Source organism: Pogona vitticeps, chromosome 15 (genome assembly GCF_051106095.1).
Source record: "Pogona vitticeps strain Pit_001003342236 chromosome 15, PviZW2.1, whole genome shotgun sequence".
Lineage (NCBI taxonomy): Eukaryota > Metazoa > Chordata > Lepidosauria > Squamata > Agamidae > Pogona > Pogona vitticeps.
This window is the reverse complement of record NC_135797.1, coordinates 6,746,165-6,767,984: the sequence shown is the minus strand read 5'-3', so window position 1 is coordinate 6,767,984 and position 21,820 is coordinate 6,746,165. Positions and strand designations below refer to the sequence as shown.

The 21,820-nt window shown below is 45.2% G+C and overlaps 1 protein-coding gene across 9 annotated transcripts in view; it reads left to right on the top strand.

Moving 5' to 3' along the window:
* MARK2 (microtubule affinity regulating kinase 2) overlaps window positions 1-21,820 on the top strand; it is a 140,473-nt gene that overhangs the window by 36,290 nt on the left and 82,363 nt on the right. For 5 of the 9 annotated variants that reach the window (XM_072984105.2, XM_072984101.2, XM_072984102.2 and 2 more), the window contains exon 1: window positions 4,262-4,439. The exons of 1 other annotated variant lie outside the window; for it this stretch is intronic. In XM_072984105.2, coding sequence (XP_072840206.2) covers window positions 4,404-4,439 — 36 coding nt within the window. In that variant the 5' untranslated portion in view covers window positions 4,262-4,403. Of the gene's footprint in view, window positions 1-4,260; window positions 4,440-21,820 lie in introns of those variants that run through there. 3 more of the 9 variants (XM_072984100.2, XM_072984099.2, XM_072984097.2) reach the window with 1 other exon arrangement.

Below are 21,820 nucleotides of genomic sequence, written 5' to 3'. Positions count from 1 at the left end.
TCTCCCCCCACTCAGCTTCAGTAGCCCACCCACCCACCCGATTCTAGCATTATGAGAGAGGGAGGAAAGTCATTCTCCCTGTCAGCGTTTGGAACACCATCCGTAGTCTTACATGTTTCTCCCACAGCTGCCCCCCTTTCCCCCCAGTTACAAAACCACGGACTTTCCCTGTAGGGGAGCCACCCAGGACCCTTGATCATTTTTGTTGCCCTCATCTTTTCCGGCTTCACAAGAGATCTGTTTGAAGTGTGGGAGAAGGGAACGGTACCTAGTCTTCCAGGTCTGTTTTGCGCTACATGTTTGTCTAAAGGCATTTTGACATTTGCTCTTTCTTTAAAGTAGCTGTTTTTTCCTAGCCAACAGCTGTCTCGCTGGGAGTCAAGGCTTTTTAGCTTAGTGTTCTGAAGGAGGGACGCTGTGACCTGTGGCTTCTGAACTGTTTGGTGTTTTCCCCTACCCTGCTTCCTTGGAAGAGTGCCTGTTTTGCCCTATATACAGTGGTGCCTCGCAAGACGAGTGTACTGTAATTCATTCCGCGAGAATCGCTATCTTGCGGAAAAAATCATCTTGTGAGGTTCCCTATGGGAACCTCGCAAGACGAATGAAATTTATGTGTCTTGCGAGGCATCGGTCGGGGGGGGGGAAGAGAGAGAAAACGTCTTGCGAAGCATGGCCATAGAAGAAACTGTCTTGCGAGGCACCATAGCAATCGCAAAAACCAATCGTCTTACGGGTTTTTAATCCCGCGAGGCATTCGTCTTGCGAGGCACCACTGTATAGTGAGATGTTCTCCCTGCTCCCCAGTCGAACCAAGGATCTTTTTTGCTCCCCGTTGGGTCAGGAGCGACAGAGTGCAAGGGCTCAGCGCTCTATAAGAGGTTGCCTTCTGCATGGTTTTTCAAAAAAGAGTTGATGGAAGAGGGCAGTGCAGGGAAGGGGGTGGGTTCAGTATCAGATTGCAGGGTATGATCTTTGAAGATCTCTACATAGCCCAAGACTCCATGCTCACCCACCAGCAACTCAGGCATAAAGCATCAATGTGGGGGTTGCTGGAATCTCTTCTCATAAAACTTTTAGAAACTTAAAAGGAAGTGCATGTGTACCTGGGCCGAGGTGCACAGTGCCATGATGGGGGTATTTTCTGATACGCAAGAAATAGGATAGTGTGCAGGAAAAAGGCGTGTCTTCTCATTCTAAGTGGCTGGACATCCTTTGTTCCTGGAGTGCTGCTGGTGCATGGATGGGTATGACCTTGAGCCTCAAAAATGTCAGCATTCAATATTAAGTCTTGCTAGTGTGTTGGTCCGCAGAGATCAGAAGCATTTTCCCAACATAAACCTTACAATTTTGACAGTATATCACGGAGGCAAATTTAACTCTGTTTCTTCCCCTTGTTGCTGTTCTGCATCTCCCCTGCCCTGTAAATTTCCTAAATGAAAAATTGTGTGGTATTTTTTGTTTGTTTGCCATCTTCAGATACTCCTGCTTGGATCACAGAATTTGGATTTTTTTGGGGGGGGACCAGAACTGCCAGAATATCTACCATCTAACATGCTGGCTGGAGAAAAAGCAATATAGTAGGACCACGGTATCAGCAGAATCAAGACCCTCGGTTTCACTTACCCACTGCCTGAAATTATGAAATTAAAAAAAACCAGAAATAGGTGTTTCCAAGGTGTCTTACCAGAAGTGGCCACTAGAGGGAACCAGAGACTGGGTTTTTATATCTCTGCTTTCCAGCATCCATGCACGAGTAGAGGGCTCAGAACTGGTCCCCCACAGATCTGATCTCCCCAAAAATTTTGCTCTAGCTCCAGGACAAGGCAAACAGTAGGTGGCAAGCCCATTAACTGGCAAGGTGGCAGAGCACCTTCTTAGTGGTGCCCTCCCCCCCAATTTGTATGTGGAATTGCCTTCCCGGCCAGGCTTGTCTGATGCCAGCAGCTGTTTTCATCAAGTATGCTGTAATTCCTGCATTTTACTTGTGGTTGGGGGTTTTATTTTGTGCTTCCAAAATGTGCTTGGAGCTTCTCTTGAACGATGGTATGTTTAAAAAAAACAGTTAAATAAGCTTGGACTTCTTCGATGGAAACAAATTGCCTTCCGCAGAGCGCAGGGCGCTGACATGGTCTCTGACAACAGGAAGACCTGTTTGTGGCTGCTGTCCAGAATTTGATCGCAGCCTGTGGAATTAAACTGGAGTCAAAACAGTCAGCCTTGCTCTCTCCTAGCCTCACTTCCACATACCCTTATTCCTTTTCTCTCCCTTTGCTGGCAGCTGTTTAAGCTGATCTGTAAAGAAGGCTCTTTCTCCTGCCTCTAGAGAATATGTCCTGGATAATACTTTCTTCCACCAGGCAAAAGAATCAGAATTGGGCAGGGAGGGGGGGAGAGGGGACCCGGTTCAGTTGCCCAAAGGCAGGCTCTTCTGTCTTCCTCCCCCACTTTTTAAATCCAGTCCCATTACGCTGCTCTATAAGAACAAACTAGGAAATGGGTAAAGTATTGGAGGACACCTCAAGGCAAGGAGTGGTAATGGACAGAGTGACTTACTAGAAAGCATTATGGGAAAGGGTAAAAAGAGAAAGATAACTCGGAGCCCTTCATTAGATACTGGAATCAGTTTAAACCGGGGTGGGATGGGGGTTGTACCCTCCAGATTGCTTTAAATGAAGTGGCTTGTTTCATCCCATTTTATTTATTGCAAGATACCGTATTTTTCGCACCATAAGACGCACTCCCCCCCCCGCAAAACAGGGGGGTGGAAGGTCTGTGCGTCTTATGGAGCGAAGAAAACAGATTATATTTTCCTGTTTTCTTCTCCTAAAAAATTGGTGCATCTTATGGAAAGGTGCGTCTTATGGAGCGAAAAATACGGTATCTTTCTGGCCTCTTAATTCTTGAACCTCTGCCTGCAGAGGGTAAACTGCAAAATGAAGCACAGAAACAGTAAACAAATTAGCAATACAGAATGAGAACAGAGGGCGGGCAGAAGCGGAGACTGTGGCTGTCTGTCTAAGTACACCGCTTTCTGGAATGCCAGTAGAAAGAAAGACAGTGGGTAGGCAAGTGAATTATTTATAATTATGAAGCTCTCTGTGTACCCCCGGTTAATGCTGTCTAACCTCTGAAAGGGGAATTGATTGCATCAAGAACGTGGAGGAAAGCAAGTTCACTCTTCACAGGGACTGGGTCACTTACATTCAACGTATTGTGTCCTATCCCAGGTTTTGGAGACCCGGACATTTTGGGACTTCCTCTCCCACAATCTCTGGCCATTGGCCACCCACGCCGCATGGTGTATGTGGGGGGTTGTAGGTCCAGATATTTGCAAGACTAAAGCCGCAGCCCTCCCCATTCATTTTGATGATGTGTAACCCTCTAAGCCTGTTCCAACAGAAACAGATCTGGGGGCGTCTTAACGGGTAACATGTTTTACTTGGTGCAGCTTTTCAGGAACTGTAGCCCGTTGCCATCCTTGGGACAGACACATACGGCAGGACATTATTAATCCCCGTGTTGCAGAAGGGAGGGTTGAGGCTGGTAGAGCCGGAGTTCACAGCAAAGATGGGACGCAAGGTACTGGCATTTTGATTTATTGCCAGGCCTCTTTGCCACTGTGCCTTTCCAGGGGTGGACTTCTAGACATAGAGCAACACAATTCCTTTAGTAGTTGAAAGCTGTATCTATACTGTTGATTCTTAGCAATTGTTATCAAGTCCCTGTTCTTCCTTTGTTCTACTGGTGGTGCCACTGGTTGAAAAACCACTGGGCTAGATAGCCTTTCGGCGCATCCGGAGTCTCTGTGACCCTTTCCAGTGACTGAGCATTTCCCCTCCATGAAACAAGGCCCTGGTGCGCGTGGATGTTCACAGTTGCGTTTCTGTCGCATGCCCAACTTCTCCCGCATCCTGCCTCGCCGCGGCGATTTTGGCTTTGCGTGATCCTGCTCAGCTGCGGCAAGCATTTGACTGCATTATTTGTGACAAGGTGTGTGGAGTTTCTGGAAAGGTGCCAACCCCCCCCTCTCCCTGGATTGAGCTTCAGGTGGGGTGGGGTGAGGGGGTCACCAGAGGGAGATCTTGCCCTCCTGTGTATAGCTTCGCAGGCACGTCCCTCCCACCTTCTCCCGTCGCACATCTGCTGTGGAGCAGCAGGAAGTTTTCTCTAAAATGCAAACAAATCTCTCCTTCCCTCTTCTCTCCCCCCCCCCATCCCTCCGGCCGGCCTGCGCCTGCTTCCAGCTACTTTTGGAGAGAGGGAGGGAAGCAGGAAGAGGCGGCGCCAGCGCCGCACACGGGGAAGTAACCTTTTGGTTCCCTTGCAAAAGGCACAGGACGGACAGAAATCGCTGGCTGGTGGGAAGCAGACGGCTCCCCCTCGCCTGCCCAGCGGCTCGCCCCATGACGGCTGCAATATGGAGGAGAATTAATGGGCTAGTGAGTACTTTCGGTGGGGAGGTGGGAGGAGAGGAAGGGAGGAAGGAAAGAAGGAGGGAGGGAGCAGCCGACCACAGTATCCCTGTTGTGACGGCCTCCCCCATCCCTCCCCTCCATCTCTTAAGATGCGCTTGCCACCCCTTCTGACTCTCCCTGCGAGTTGTGGAGGAAGGCAGCAAGGTGTGTTTGCGTTCATTGGCAACTAGCCCACTTGACAGTGTTTACTCTGGCTTGGTGGAGATTATGTGTCCCTGTTTATGTTTCCCTTCCTCTCTCGCCATCGCTGCTCAAATGATTATTTCCTGTGATTCTGGAGGACCCCACCTGCCCATGAAGCGATGATACTGGGGACTTGTACTAGCAAGCCCAGAGAGAACAGACATTTTCCCTCTGTCAGCAACAGACCCAGCCGTACAGGACTGCCAACATTATTTGTATGCAGTACAAGCTCAGGTTGTCTAATGGGGGAGAAATAATCGTCATGCATTTTAAGTAGTAACAAACTTTTTTCTTTTATTTATTTATTTTTTGCAATTCAGCTCTCTTTTCTTATTTTGCAGCAGAGGTTTTTATTTCCTAGCCTTTGTTTGGAAAAAATAATATTTAAGGTGAAGTTTGGGAAGTCTGTTGAATGCTAAGAAAGGAAGAGGATGTAAACAAGTGGACCATGTTGTGTGTGTATGTGTGTGTCCTCTGCATGTAATTAACCATGGGACAGAATCCCGGCTTATGAATAGTGTATGGAGTGAGATGGCAAACCATCTGCAGCTTTGAAGGTATCGTAACATGGATTGAAATTAAATGTGAGGTTCACAGGTCAGATTGGTGAGAGGAATTGCCAAAGACAGGCCTGTGGGGGGGAAAAAAGCTGAATGAACCCTGGCTTCTTGTGTACAGATCTCTAAATCAAGACACTGGAGCCGTTTAATGTGTGTGTCTGGGCAGTACTGCTATTAATGATTCCTTTTATACCTCAGCTATTTTTACTGGTGACATGCATACTACAGTGGGCCAGAAAACAGAGGTGCCTGCGGTTTATTTTGGTGTCATTGAATAATCTACAAACACGTCATCGCCCATATGCTCCTTGGCATAGTGGAAAACCAGGAGGGACGTAGAAGTACTTCTGTTTTTAGCTTTACGAACAATTTGACTTTTTTTTTTTAACAATGGGCTGAGCGTGTATGGGCCTCCGGTGATTTTCGCAATGGCTCCCTTGTCTCTCATAGGCACTTTTGTTAGAAGGCGGATGCCACCAGGTTTCTGATTCACCTCCAAAATGGGGCGTTCAGTTCCCAAGCTTGCAAGAAATACTTGAGCGTGTCTCAGAATACCAAAAGTCCGCAGGTGGAGAAACAGGTGAAAAGAAATCTTGAATCACTCTGTTTTTCGAATGAAGCACTTCTAATTTGCAGAATAATTAACCCACTCTGTTATGTTGGCTTTTGAAAGAGTTGGATGAAATATGCCCCATTTTCCATTTTATAGATGAAGAACTGAAGCTGAACGTGTAACTCTCTTCTCTAGCCAGAGGGTGATTCTATGACAAAAGTAGAATTTGAACTCAGGGTCTGCTCAGTGACTCTCCTGCGTTTCCTCATGATTATGAGTTCAAACTCCATTTACGCTTTTTTATTTAAGGAGTCATGTTTCCACATGACATTTCAGAAGACAGCACTTGTTCATAGTTCTTGAAAAAGCACTTTTATTTGTACTAAAAAGTCTGCCTCAAATTATGAATTCACATCAAAATGAATATACACAGAGATTATGTGTGCTGGCTGGGCATCTTGTTTGGCTACCTGAACTTCAGCACAAGAGATCGAAATACAAGGGGGCATCACAAAGTTTTTCCACCTATTAATAAATGGATGCGCAGCTGGGATAAAGGCCTGAATAAGCGATGACTATGTGCAGAAATAGTTTTCGTAACAGTTCCACAGTCTGTATTGTCACGGATAATGACAAAGGGGTTACTGTTTGTATTTTGGAGAATAAATAATAAAGCAAGCAATAACAAATAGGCGGTCCGGCTTTTGGATATATCCTTGTACTGTAGAACATCTAAAACCATTCTAATCTCTGTAGCTGGCCCTATTACTTTCATTTCAGCATTTTCCCATGGATTCAGGAAGTCTTCATGGCTCTCTATCAGAGGTTTGCAGTTTTATTTTGTTTTTAAAGCAGCATGTCACAAAACCCCAGCAAGTACATGGCACCTTTCTGGAGAGCTTACAAATACCTCTTCTCACCTGCTCATTTATATGACCCTGTTATTGTTTTGTGAAGAAGAAAGCAGATCCCACTGAGAAGGAGAGGTTAGCTTGAGAGAGAGAGAGAGAGAGAGAGAGAGAAGTTTATTTGCAGTGCACATGCTTTGAACTGGTTTCCTGAACGGACTGCACATGGCCATGTTCTGAAACATAAAATTCAGGTTTCTTGCCATGGGTCAATTGTTCCTTAGCAGCTGTGTTTCTATAGGAATATGCTCTTGTGTGCATCCTCTGGCGCTCGGCACTGCATGCATGGCCAGGGCTATTTTTGTTATTATTGCTCGGTTCTGACTTTTATTCATCAGTGTAGTGCAAGTTCCTTATACAACACTCAGAGGAGTTGGATTAGTTAACAGCCTAAAGTCATAATAGAAAACAGAAAACCCTTGACGATCTTTTTTCTTATTCTGTTCTTTATTATTATTATTTTTTTTATTTAAGTTTCTGCTGTAAAGTTTTAAAATTACATTGTTGTTTTTACTGTAAGCCGCCTAGAGTGGTCTAATATGATCAGATAGGCGGGATAGAAATAAAATAAATAAATAAATAAATAAATAAATAAATAAATAAATAATAAATAGCAGAAACAGGTTGGTGTGAGAAAAATAGAATATTTCTGCAAGAACAGCCAGAGTGGAGCACGACATGGCTATGTGTCTTTTGCTGTGAATATACTGGAAATTCCTTGCATGCAAATTCTTCACGTCATCGATGGTGGCTCGTGGCTACTGTACTTGACCCGGGAAGAAGGATCTCCTCGGTGTACCCTTGAGGCTACAGGAGTGCTGCTTGCGTGTGAGTCAAGCTGAAACTTAATCTGGCCCAGCTCATTGCCAGTAAAAGGTCTGGGAAGGGGAGCCCCTGGGCATTGATGCTTCTCCCTCCAGGCAGTCTTCCAAGGGGAGCAGCTTGAAATGGCATTGAGGAGGACAATAGGGAGAGAGGAGCGTGCGACACTCCAGCCTAGAAAGGACGGTGGATGATGCCCCGGATGGCAGCCGGAACAGGGGCTTTGGGAGAGAAGCAGTGACCCATGCCTACTACGATACAGAGGAAGCCACAGTTGTGAGTCTTGTAGGCTCATGGTTGCGTGGGCACCTCAAAGAAATTGACTTTGGCACCGAGGAATTTGAAATATTCCTGCAGGACGTAGATTGTCTCTGAGGCTTTGGTGGGCTCAGCCTGCACGGTTCAGATGTTTCCTCCGTAACCACGAGGGCCCAAGAAAGCATAATTGTATGAGCTCAGTTTCGTTGCTTCTGTTTGTGGACTTAGGGGTGGTGGATAAAACACACGTGGGTTAACGCTGAAGCCTCTTGTGTGCTCTCTGTTGCTTGGTTAGCATTCCTTTCTCCTGACCAAATTATCTCCGGCAAAGGTTTTGCTTCTCGACAACTTTTGCCGCTGCTGCTGTTCGCACAAAGAGTAGCTCAGTCCAAGCAGGAACTCAAAGGTCACTCATTCATATTAGTCAGGAAAGCTTTCCAACAGAGTTGGGTTCTGTAAAGACTGTGAGTTGGGGAAAAGCTGGGTGGCGAGAGTGAATTTTCAGGAGGGTAGGGTGCTTCGTGAATCCATCTGGATTTCTCCCCAGTCTCTTTGTCCAGTAAACAAGTTGGCCCATAAACACGCCTACTGTAGCTCACGTGTGGCTCTTATCTTGAAGTGAAGTATGGTGTCAGGCATTAAGATACAGCAAATCTCTTGACCAGTTAAGGACGTCCTGGTGGAAGGCTGGAAATTGCTGCTGAAATGTGACTGAATAACTTGCAGATGGTTTCGGTAAGCAGTGTTGTGCTGATGTATGACAGCAAGGCATCTTTGAATTATCATTGGATGATGATGCGTATGGTTTCCATCAGAAAAAGGTAGACTTCAGATTTGTTGGATAAACTCTGTTGAATTTGTGTGTTGCGGAAACCTTACAACCTATCATCTGCTGGCCCGGCGCAAAAGAATTTACAGCCTAGGCATTTGGTTTGAGGACCAGAATTCAACTGAACTCACATGAGTTGAGGTCGTAGCCCTTCCACATACAAATCCACAAATTACAACCCAACCAACCTTTCTTCCTTATTCTTTGTGTGTATTTTGTAGGTGGGAGGATTGCTTTGTTGACGTCCTGAAGCAGCTGCAAGAGAAAAATGATGCCCGATCTATTTCAAATCATACAGAGCTGTACCGGTAGATCCCAGTACATTTTCTGCTGAACCTCTGACTTCCATTGTGGTTTAATGAGGATCACTAAAGTGTGGGCCTCATTGGGCCTCATCCACCATACCTGCCATAAGTAGTCTTGAGAAATGATGGGAGTTGCCGTCCAGTGACACCTTGGAGGGCTACATGTTCCCTATCCTAGTTCAGACATAACACCAAGCTGTTTCCTTTCTGGTGAATCTTTGGGGGCATTTGCCCTTCCTACAAGCAGGAGGAGCTGAGCAAGGGTGATTGCTCAGCCCGCACATGCATGTTTGTTCATGAACAGTAAGCCAGGAATATTATTATACAGTATAATGTAGATGTGATTCTCAGTAATAGCTCTGCAACCTGGACCACTTTTATACTTTAAGTGCCGATGGGAAAGGTTAAGGCAGAGGGCCAGCAGCTTGTCCAAACTGCCTGGAGGAGGATTGCTGGCAGAGGCGAGATATGCATCAGGGAATTTCCCTGACTCGGTCTCTTAGTTGCTGCCCTGTGCTACCAGGGAAAAACTCTGTTGCCGTGGCATGCGGCTTGACTTGCTTGCTCGAGTTGCTGGTTTCTAATTGTAGTGCCGGCATCTTCCAGCAGAGCACCTTGTTGCTCCTGCTCTGTGCAATGGAGAGAGAGACGCCTGTCTCAGAAAATATTGATTATCCCACACACACACACACACACACCAGGAAAAAGACAGATGGGCAGTTATGGTTCCCTGCCTTGGGAGTATTAGTAGGAACTAATGAGGCTGCTTTTCCAGGGAGCAGTAAAGAAGGGGAAGCCACTGGATCCGTCCCATGGGCTTTCGGCCTCAATTTGTGGTCTTTCCTAGCTGTGCTTAGCTTTGTGATGAGTCCCTGGAACTGCAGCAAACACCCCCCCCCCTTTGGCTTGGCTTCATAGGAGAGGGGGTGAACGGGAATGCTGTCGAGACGGCCCAAGGTGTTCGGTCTCTGCAGTGCACCAAAGGCATTTCTGTCTGCAAGATACATCTTAGTAGAACCGCAAGAAGAAACGGCTGGGGTGGGCCCGCCGTGCTGGAGATGAGGTGCTGTCGTGTCTTGCCCAGGCTCCTCTGGAAGTGGGCAGTTCTTCAGTCTCGTAGCAGATGTTTTCCTCATCCTCTGCTACCTGACCCTGTCATAGCAGAGATGACGGGGGATTGAACCTCCTAATAAACATTTAAGAACCTTTGGGTTTTTTTGCCAGCTTGCTCCGGTACTTGAGGGCCAGTGGGCTTCTGCTTTAATCTCAGAGTTCAGTAGCCAGGGACTTGTAATTGTTTTCTCACTGCAGTTGTATTTCTTCCGGCGAAATCCATAATTTCTTTTAAATCAGCCTTCCCCAATCTGGTTCTTTCCAGGCATATGTGAAATCTCAGGGAATGCAGTTTTGAAGAAACCCATTTCTCACCCTCAGAGTAGGCAAAGATCAGCTGCGGAAGATGATGGATGCTGTTTGGTTAAAAGAGCCTACAAGTCAGGGGGGGGAAAAGCTAGTCATCGACTGCCAGTGACCAGTCAGGTTTTTTTAGACAGTCTGCAAGGGCTGGTTAGATTTATCAATGCTAGCAGGTTGGAAAGGGGCCACAGAACGAGAGAGAGAGAGAGAGAGAGAGAGAGAGAGAGCTCGGAGTTGCTGCTCTGTTTGTTTGCAACCATCCAGAGGAGAACTGCAGAGCTGGCAGGCAGCCTGCTGTACTGTTAATCTTGTGGCGCATGCAAAGTTGCCCATCTACCCCCCACTCTTCTCCTCCCCTGGCCATTTTTATGATGCTGGTGTCTTACCCACTGAGGTGCAGGACTACATAAACTAGAGCAGTAGTGTACCCAGCAGTATTGGGCACGATACCTTCCCCTGATGCCTGGCCCGTTGCTCACTCTCAACACCACCACGCATTTGAAAAGCATTCAGTGAGTATGACTTCATGCGGAGACACACACACACACCCGCCACCAGATTAGGGTTTGCGGTCAGATTGCCAGGTTGCTAGGAGTGGAGGTCAAAGTCCCAAGGACAACCGTTTTTGGGTCAGAACGGACAATGAAGAAGGCTCCTCCAGGACAGCAGAGCCCGCTCCCGTGAAGCTATTAACTTCAGAAAACCATCTGTAAAATTGAAGGAATAAGGCTTTCAGCATTTTATTCAACACAGGCAGGACCTTTCATAGATATATTTGTTCAATAATCCTTTCAGCAGCAGGTATAGTTGTTTGGGGTGAGCCAGTGGTCAGCAGTTGAGGCTGTCTTATTGAGTATTTCATTGCCCTGTCTTGCAAACCAAAGTTTGCCACTGAAGCAGATGTGACGAGCAGCAGTTTGTCCTTGCATTGCAACCGGACCTTTATCCTGACTCGCAAAACATTGATTTGTGGAGGCAAGCATAAACTGTAGTTTAATGCTTCAGAGATAACAGCACATTGTGGTCCGCTATAAACAGGGAGTAAAGTGTGCAAGCCTGAAGCTTCTTCCAGGCTTGTTCTGGTAGCCGTTCTCGTTAATCAAGCCAGTAATTTTGTGGCTAAGGTGAGGTTTTAAACCGGGAGCTTCTGACGCTGGTTTCAAAGCTACGTTGCTATGTGTGTTTTAAAAAAAGGTAAGGAACTCCCTCTTTGCAAGCTTGCTGTTGCTTTACAATTGAGTTCAGGTCTTGTGTCCCCTGTGTTGCTATGAGATGATGAAAGGGCCTTCGTTTGAAGGGCTTCCGTGTGCAAGGGATGAGGGTGTTGCACAGAGAGAGTAGGGAAGGTAAGGTTGAGCTCTTCCTTACCCTCGTGTTGCCAGGCCTCTGGGCAAAGAGGTGCTGATTATGCAGGGTGAGTCAACACAGATTCCAGACAGTTGTCTCTGCTTAATCTGCTCTCCCCAAGGTAAACTGTTTAGACAGATTTTTCTGTATCCTGCAGCCAGATTTTAGAGGTGTTGAATGCCCTTTTTTTAAAAAAAAGGTGGGTGTCTCTTTTTCTGCTTGTGAATGGTCTAGCCATATGATGGGACTTGCCCACTGTTTTAATGCTTAAACATATCTCTCTCTCTCTCTCTCTCTCTCTCTCTCTCTTTTTTTTTTTTTTTTTTTACTCTTTGTATTTCATCATGAGTCCAGGGATGATAACTTTTCTAGAAGCAGAAGCACCCCTTTGTTCTGTGCTCACAAGAGCAGGTGATGATTAGGAAGAGGAGAGTTAGATTCCTATCGTCTTGTAGCATCCTCCAGCAGGGTCCTCAGAGTCGTCTTAAGCAAGTTGGCTGGACTTGAACATGCCCTGGAACGATAGCACAGGGATGCAGAACAAATCGATGGCGTTATCCCCATCCCCAAGAGCAGCTCTCTTGAGAAGGGGCCACAGAAGTTGTATAGCTCGTAGCGCTACCTCTTTGTGCTACTTCAGAGCCCTCTTCAAGACACTTTATATGTGCAAAACGTTTTTCGTTAAATCTTCACTTCCTTCATGAGGCAGTCCTCGGTGAACTTGAGGAAGGAGTCTTTGCCTTTTATGCCTGCTCGTCTAGCATCTCCACTCTTTTCTCCCAGGTCTGTTGGAACTGCAATTGTAAACTCCTTGGGGGAGGAACATAGCTTCTTGCTGGGAAGCCTGTAAAGCTATGGTGGTGGGAAATGCAACCCCCGTTTGTCATCATCTTAAACCAACGCTAGGGGTGGGAGGAAGAGTACTTTTAAAGTAAAGATCCAAAGACCAGTAATTTCGTCTCTTTCTGGGGTGAAGGGAGGAGGTGACCCTCCCTCCCGAACAGGTTGGTGCTTTCTCAGGGAGAGAAGGGGGTGGCTCCATAAATTTTTGGCTGTACCCCCGTCACCCCACTTGCTAGCTACAGCCTCTCCAACTGACTCCCTGCGTATTGTTGCCCCTTTTAGAAGAAAACAATTTTTCAACCCATGCTGTTAAGCAGCATACAGTGTAAACTGATGATAGCATTGTTCATACTCCAGAGGAAGGTGCCACTGTTCACCTGAAATGAGAGGATGGAATATAAAGCTTGTGCCCCGTATGATTCTTGAAATTAGTAGAGATGGTTTGTTAGGACAAGTATAGCCAGAAATGCAGTTGCAGCTGGCAAGGTGATGGATTTGCATTTCTGTACAGATTTGCAGGTGCACTGTGTATGTTTGTGTGTGCGGTGTGTGCCCATATCTCCAGGCAGAAATGAAACCGCTCACTTGGGTCACATCGAGCCATCTATATCTAAGCTCAACTTCTTGCCTGGAAAAGTCAGCATTATAGGTGGGTGAAGCTAACTTAACAATGATGCATCCGGCCTCTCAGCTGTGCATTTTGTCGTTTTGCAACACTTGTGGTCATAGGTTGTTCTTTCTTTCTTCCTAACAGAGCATTACACAGTTTAAAATTATGGGCGTATATGAAATCGAAGGTAAAATTGAAACGGGTTAAAAATGTTGTTAGATGCCATCAAGTTGCCTCGGACTTACGCCGACCCTATGAATGACAGACCTCCAAAAGGCCCTGTCCTCAACAACCCTGCTTTAGCTCTCTTAAACTCAAGCCTGAGGCTTCGTTCGTGGACTCCATCCGTCTCATATTTGGTATTGCTCTTTCCTTGCTGCCCTCAACTTTTCTCAGCATTGGTTCTGGAAATGATACGCCCAAAGTATAACAGACTCAGTTTTATCACTTTTGCCTCCAGAGAAAGTTCAGGCTCTTTCTGGCAGACCAGTGTATCTCCAAAAGCAAAGTATGCTGCTTATATACCGCCCCATAATGCTGAAAGCGGGGACGTGGTGGCGCTGTGGGCTAAACCGCAGAAGCCTGTGCTGCAGGGTCGGAAGACCAGCAGTCGTAAGATCGAATCCATGCGACGGAGTGAGCGCCCGTCGCTTGTCCCAGCTCCCACCAACCTAGCGGTTCGAAAGCGTGCAAATGCAAGTAGATAAATAGGTACCACCTCGGTCGGAAGGTAACAGTGTTCCGTGTCTAAGTCGCACTGGCCATGTGACCACGGAAGATTGTCTTTGGACAAAAACGCTGGCTCTCTGGCTTGGAAACGGGGATGAGCACCGCCCCCTAGAGTCGAACACGACTGGACAAAAATTGTCAAGGGGAACCTTTACAAATGCTGCAAGCACTCTCTGGGTGGTTTAAATGTTAATTATGCAGGCTACACATTGCTGCCACACACACACACACCCCAGCAAGCTGGGTATTTATTTTACCAACCTCGGAAGTATGCAATGTTGAGTCAACCTGGGATTGAACCCGGGTCTTGAGCATAGTTTTGGCTGCAGTACAGCAAGTTCAACCACCACACAACTTTCCTCCAGCACCATCTCCCCAACCGATCATTTTTCTTCCAGTCAGCCTTCTTCACTGTCCTTTAAGTCCTATACCATGGTCCAAAGTTCTAAAAGGCATGTGCATGTATGTATACATGCCGTGTCTGTATAGTATTGGAGTTACATCTCACATTTCCCCCAAAATGAGACTCAAGGTTCATAGTAAAAATTGCAATAGCAATACATGTAGTTAAAATACAGCTCAAATATTGATACACAATTAAACTGTATTTTAAAATACAGTACATAAGTAAAGACAATGCTGCACCAACACAAATTCTATCCTAAACTGTCAGTTGCCAAAAGCACAGAGTCTTTGCCTACCAATCAGGGTGGATTCGATTTAAATCAAATCAGTTTAAATCATGATTTAAATTTTAAAATGGATTTTTTAAAAAAATTTAAATCATGTTTTAAAGCATTATTGATTGGTTTTTATGCACCCTGCTACCAATGGAAGGGCAATCAGACTAAGACAAGTCAGGCAAAAACCACACAGACAAAAACATTGTGGCGCCTTAAAGACTAATTGCTATACAGTATTTTAATGTGAGCTTTTGTGGACAAGTCCACTTCCTCAGACATAAGAGTGGGACATAAGGGTAGTACAGTGGTGCCTCGCTTAACAAGCGCCCCGTTTAACGACAAAACCACTTAGCGATGAAGAATTTGTGATCGAAAAAGCGATCGCATTGTGACGTTTTAAATAGGAAAAAATCGCTTTGTGATGATCGGTAAGCTGTTTCGCTTACCGATTATCGCATAGTGATCTTTTTCCTACAGCTGATTGGCGGTTCCAAAATGGCCACCGGAAAAAAACCATGGCCGCCCGCTGTGTTTAGGGACGGATTCCTCACATACCGGGCAGCAAAAATGCCCGCCGAATGGAGGATTTTCGCTTAAAGGTAAGTTTTAGGCCCATAGCTTAGCGATGTTTTTGGTTAGCAGCTATTTTTGCTGCACTGAGTAACATCGCTAAGCAAGGCACCACTGTATGTCTGAAGATGTGGACTTGTCCATGAAAGCTCACATTAAAATACAGTATGCTAGTACAGACTTAACACCATTACTTCTTCTAAAACTACATCCTAGGACAGGCTGTATTGGCACAGAGTCCCAGAACTTAGTCACAGCTACCAAGAGGGGAATCCTCTTTTCTCATTCAGTAAACGTCAGACGTTGAGCTTATGCTGTGACACAGTGGCTACATTCCAGCGAAGGTGAGAGAAGCAAGGAGTGGTAACCTCAGGGAAACTTTGTCACAAGAAATAAAATGTACAGTGCATCTAGTTCATAAAAATATTTAGGGGCACAGTTTCTTGTGTGGTTAATCATCAAAGCCACTTTCCTGATATCCCATTTCCAGGGAGCCGTCTTGCACACTTTTGTGTGGATTGCTCATGTAACCAGAGGATTTATTATTATCATTATTTGACCCTTGCAGTTAATTTTTTACTGGATCCCAACATCTACCCCAGTTCTGTGTTGTACAGTATTGCCCGATCAATTCTAGAAATTCAGCAGAGCAAAATTCACCCTTGTCAGGGTTGGGAAACCTCGTGATCCATGACTGAGTATAAAATAGCATCCTCAACATGTTTGGAATTATTTTCACTCCCGTAGCTCAATCTTCATACTGGCCCCTGTTATTTTTACCAGGTGTGGTGGGGGAGAGTAGCCGGTGGGGTCCACTCAGGCCATCGCAGAGCCCTCTGGGTCCTCCAGATGAGAAAACTGGGGGGGGGGGATTGCAGAAATTAAAAAGCTTATTCGTTTTGCTCAGGAAAGCAAGTTTTGTAGAGGAGGGGCCATCAGCACTCCTCATATCCAACCCAACCCCACCTTAAAAAAAAAGGAATTGGCTATTGGATTATTTTGTTTCATTCCCCCCCCCCCCATTTTTTGTTATTCCTGGGTCCATTCTGGTTATTCCTGGGTCCTGCATAGGATTGTGGAATGCTGGGTTGAAAATATAACCCCAGTTCCTAGCAATCTTGGAATTCCTACCCAGGAATTATTCCTCTGCCTTATTCATATTGCATTTGAATCAACCGGCGCCTTTCCTTGTTTCCCTGGTTTTTAATGCAAGGTGTCCTTAATATATTAAAATAATGTTTTCTTAGGTGATGGAAGTAACTTTGTTATACTTTCTGTATACTGTTTTTCAGCCATTTGTGCCCCAGAGTAGTTCATATCAGTAAAGAAGAGGCTATAAATCTTATAAACTAAAAGTACAATGTGGAGAAAATGGATAAGGAGGTTCTCCCCCACTCACCCCTGCTCTTGTAATGGCAAAACGTGGTCCATTTCTTCACCCTGCGCTTCATTACATTGTGGTATTTTCTACCATAGGACAGAGTGGTCACAGCTAATATGGATGGCTTTAAAAAACAGGTTAGGGCAAATTCATAGAATCATAGACTTGGAAGGGATCTATAACACTATCAAGTCCAACCCCCTGCTCAGTGCAGGAATCCAGATCAAAGTATATCTGACAGAGAGTTGTCTCATTTTCCCTTGAATGCCCCCAGCGTTGGAGCGCTCACCACCTCCCGAGGCAATTGGTTCCATTGTTGTATTGCTCTTATCGGTTAGGAATGTTTTCCTGATATTCAACCAAAATCTGGCTTCCTGTAACATGAGTCCTGCACTCTGGGATGATTGAGAACAGATCCTGCCCCTCTTCTGTCTGACTACTTTTCAAGTATTTGAAAAGTGCTATCAGCTCTCCCTTCAGTCTTCTTTTCTCAAGGCTAAACATGCCTTGTTCTTCCAGCCTTCCCTCACGGCTTGGTTTCCGGCCCTTGATCATCCTTGTTGTCCTCCTCTGAACTTGCTCTAGTTTGACATCATCCTTCTCAAAATACGGTGTCCAGAACTGGACACAATACTCAAGATGAGGTCTAACCAGTGCGGAACAGAAGGTAATTTTAAATGTTGTCATGGCTTGTTGCTTTGAATTGTGTTTGGGGTGTTACTTTTATTTACTATTTTAGTGTGGTGTTTATTTGATTCTTTTTAAATATTTGTATTATTACTGTTTTTATATTTTAAATTTTGTCCTTTACGGATGTAAGTTGCCTTGGGTTCTTTTTAAGGAGAGAGACAGGATGAAAATAGTTAAAATAAATAAATAAATATAAATAAATAAATTAGCACTTCACAGGATTTGGAGACTGTGCTTGTATAAACTTAGCCCAAAATAGCATTGACCTTTTTTTGCAGCCACCTCACACTGTTGGCTCATATTCAGCTTGTGATCTAAAACAATTCCAAGATCCTTCTCACTCACAATATAGCTGAGCCATGCATCCCTCATTTTATAACTGTGCATTTTGTTTTCCCTCCAGATGTAGAACTTTGCACTTCTTCCTGTTAAATTTCATTCCGTTATTTTCAGCGCTCATCGAGATCTTTTTTAACTGTGTTCCTGTCTTCCACGGCATTAGCTATTGCACCCAATTTTGTGTTGTCCGCAGCTTTGAGTAGCATTCCCTGCATCTCCTCATCTGAGTCATTAATACAGATGTTGAAGAGCACTGTGATGAAAACTGAACATCCACTTGTTAATTCTTGTTACCTCATCCCAGTTTGAGAAGCAGCCATTGAGTTCACTTCTGTAACCATTCAACAAGCAGAAAGCTGTCAGTGGCCACTAGTTACCACGAACACATGCTTCCCTTCGGCATGAGTGGCCGTGTGCCCCTGGATGTCACTTGGCGGAGAATTGAAGACCAACGATGCGCTTGCCTTCATGTCCTGCTTTGGACCTTACCAGTGGGAGTTTGCTAGGCCACTGTATGTAATTGTTCTAAAAGTGTGTGTGGCGAGCGTGCGCGATGAGGGGAGTGCACTAACCCCCCCTCCCCATTGAAAGCAATCATTTGAAGAGGGGGAAGTGGTTCTCTCCAAGTAGACTTTTCTACAGGAGCCAGAGCGATTAAAAAACTGGAATTCTAGCTTATGTGGACAGCTTGCACAATCTCCCTGCTTTTAGGCTTAAATGTTAATGAACTTTGCCTTGCTGTTCCTGTGAAGCAAAAGATGCAGGCAGGGGTGGACCTAGGATGATGATGGCATAACCTGGATTGTGCATCCTTTCCCCTCACTAACATTGTCATTGCCAACTCAGCAATTTTCATAGAATCCTAGAATAGTGATGTTGGAAGGGGCCTGTAAGGCCATCAAGCCCAACCCCCTGCTTGATGCAGGAATACAATTTGAAGGATTTTAGTTATGCACATTGTAAAATGGCAGTTGGGGATGGGATTTCTTTGACTACAAATCGCATAATTCCCCATTCCGGGGCTTCTGCTTGATTTATGCATAATATACGTCCAAATTGTGACTTTCCTGAAAGAAAATCTTGAATCGGAAGGTTTTGATGCTTGAAAACATGGAGAACTGCTGGATAGCTCGGTGGTTTAGGTCTCTGTCTTCAGAACCCAAAGGCTGGGAGTTCGATTCCCCCGCTGTGCCTGCTTGGTGGGAATGGGACTTGATAATCCATAGAGTCCCTTTCAGCTCTGTGGTTCTAAGATTATTTCTTTATTTAAAATGTTTTTACCCTGACTTTCTCCTTAAAAAGGACTCCCGAGGCAACTTAATACATTGAAAGACAATATTTGAAGCTGAAAACAATTATACAATGATGGTTTAAATAAAAGAAAATATTTAAAGCTAAGAACAATGAGTATAAAGAGACAGCTTACATTATTAAAAGGCATGGTTAGAGCTAGGAACAATAAGTATCCAAATATTAAAAAGGGAAAGAAACAAATGCCACTCTGAGAAATGGAAAACTCAGAAATGGAAAACACAAGTAGTATTAGTAAAAACCCACACAAAGCAGTAATGCGTAACAATCCATCTAAAAATCACATGCATGTAGCTCGTGACGGATGGAAGGCTTGCCTGGAGAGAAAGTCTTTGCTTGCTTGCATAAGGACAGCAGAGATGGGGCCAGCCTGGCCTCCAGTGGTAGGGAGTTCCAGAGTCTGGGAGCAGCCACCGAGAAGGCCCCTCTCCTGTGTCCCCACCAAATGCCCCTGTGAAGGTGGCAGGACCAAGAGAAAGGCTTCTCCTGATGATCTTAGCACCCGAGTCAGCTCATAATGGGAGATAAGACTCTTTGAGATAGCTTGGACCCCAAAACCTAGATGATGATGATGATGATGATGATGATGATGATGATGATGATGATGATGATGATGATGATGATGATGATGATGATGATGATGATGATGATGATGATAACGATGACTTGGTGCTTTATATAACTTTTTTGTTTCTTCACATCCCAACTTTTCAAGGTGAATGTAAACTAGCGTACAGTTCAAGATGGCCTAATTTAAAAGCACACATACACCAGCGAAAAATGTGATCTATTCTACCAGTAGAACAGAGATTCCATATGTCAAATAAAACAAAAAGCGCATTTACAATTGTCGTCGCTGCAGCCAATGGCCTTCTACATTGCGCTGTTAAAAGAGACACTTAACCACATGTTTCCAGCCAAAGAGCCCTATTTCAACCTGGTGCCTAGGAGAAGCTAGTCATGTCTTGAGGTAACACAAGTTATTGCTGGCAGTAAGAAGGCCCTTTGCCCAGTAGATGACCACTGAACGTTGTCTATTGAAGGCTCCTGGAAGATAGTCTTGGATGTCAGAAGGGGCTGGTAGGGGGGGACCACATGTATAGGGAAGGGGCACACATTGAAGAAATTGTTCCTTAGATGTCTCCAGGGTTTAACCAGGGGCAAAGGGCTTAAATTCAGGAAGGGGTTTTTAAAGAGGGATTTAAGTTGGAACAAATTGAACAGGGATGGTGTTGAATCAAGTAGAACCAGTAGTAATTTTTACCAGGCTCTGCATTTACTGCTGTTCTGCTTGGAAGTCTCTTAGGCGGGCTCTTAAGGTTAGTTTATAAACCTGTTTCTGTTGCCATTGTGAGTGGCAAAAAAAATACATAGTGTGCAAAGAAATAAATCAACGAGGTAGTTAATTGCAGTGCTTCTCAACCTTGGGTCCCCACATGCTCAATCCAGCTAGTGGCGAAGGCTTCTGGGCGTTATAGCTCAGGAACATCTGAGGACCTAAGATTGGGAAGCCTTGTTAGAAGCCAAAAGGGACCTGGCTCATACTTTGGACTCAAGGTCCTGCTGGAGGAACAAAACTAGAAATTTGCTGGTGGAGGATTAGGGTGGTCTCCCCCTTCCTCGAAGGGGCAGCTCCACTTGTCAGCGGAGCAAAGCAGGATGAAATCCTTTTTACCTTTCCCTCTGCGGCTCTTCCTTCCCTGTTGCTTGTACTTCCCAGCTTGCCTCTCTCTTTCTCGTCTGGGTTGGAATGGCTCTCCCTCGGGTCATCATCACTCTTCTCTCTTCTCCTGCCAGCCAAAGAGGAAAGGGGGGTGGGATGAAGAGGGAATTCTCCCCAGGCACTCTGTAGGCTTTGTAGAGAACCTCTACTTAATGCAGAGAGAGAAATCCCGATGGGAGGAAAGGAGAGAGACAGGAATACAATAGAGCTGAAGTAGAGCTTATACTAGAGGAAGCTTAAAGTAACCACAGCATGGAAAGGTTGAGATCCGAGGGAGGGAGGGGGAATTTAGCAAATGTTAGGATGCTAAATGTTAGTAAAAGTTCACATTTTTAGTTCCCTAATTTTTGGTGGGCTCTCCAGCTGTGAAAATGACAACAACTGTACACCTTTCTCCACCCTGCTATGTCTCCATGTTTTTTTTCCCAGCACAGAACAGTTTTGTTACCTTAGCTATAGGTCCTATAGCAGCAACCTTTCTTTGGTCTTGGGATGAACATTAATCTGTTTATTTATATTTATCTCTCTTCATCAATTTATGGCAGGCCGTGTCCCTTCCTCTTTCCTATCGTAATGCAGTTTTGTCGTAATGCGGGGCAATTGTAAAGTGGGGCATGACTGTACAGACTTGCCCTCAGTCAGGGAAGCGCATACATGCGCACGTACATACCTTTGGGACAACCTTTGAAAGTGAATCCTAGCAGGTCTTCTCTTTCACTGGATTCCCCCCAAATGCACACCTTTTTCTGGTAGAGAACAGATGATTCCTCTTTGCCTTCACATTGACATTCTGTGAAAGCACAGATTCAGGAAGAATAGTCTGAGGATGTCTTGTGGCGCATGTATCAAGACCTACTGTACTTTAATACTCATGTATTAAGCTCATCTTGTTAACCCCTCCTTCAACTAATGCTGGGGTGTTCTGATTTCGGTAATCTTTTTAATTCTTTACTCCACATGAAGTCCCCTTCCTTTTTCCTGCCTTCCTTCCATTTTAAAACAGTAAGTGGAGCCGCCCGAGGGGACTAAGGGCAGGGGAGCATTGCATGTGCGGCCACATCATCCTCCTTTCCTTTTTTTGAGCTCGGCATGATGTCTAGAGAGAGTCCCTTCTCCATACCGGGGAGGGGATCCAGAATATACAAGACATCACAGACAGCTTTGGGAGTAAATGCGTGACTCCAGGGCACATCTCTTGTCCCAGTAAATTAAATTTGCCACAATAAATGGCAACAAAGATATTTTCAGTCGAATGGTACACAGTGGGCTTCCCGTGAATCTTTCT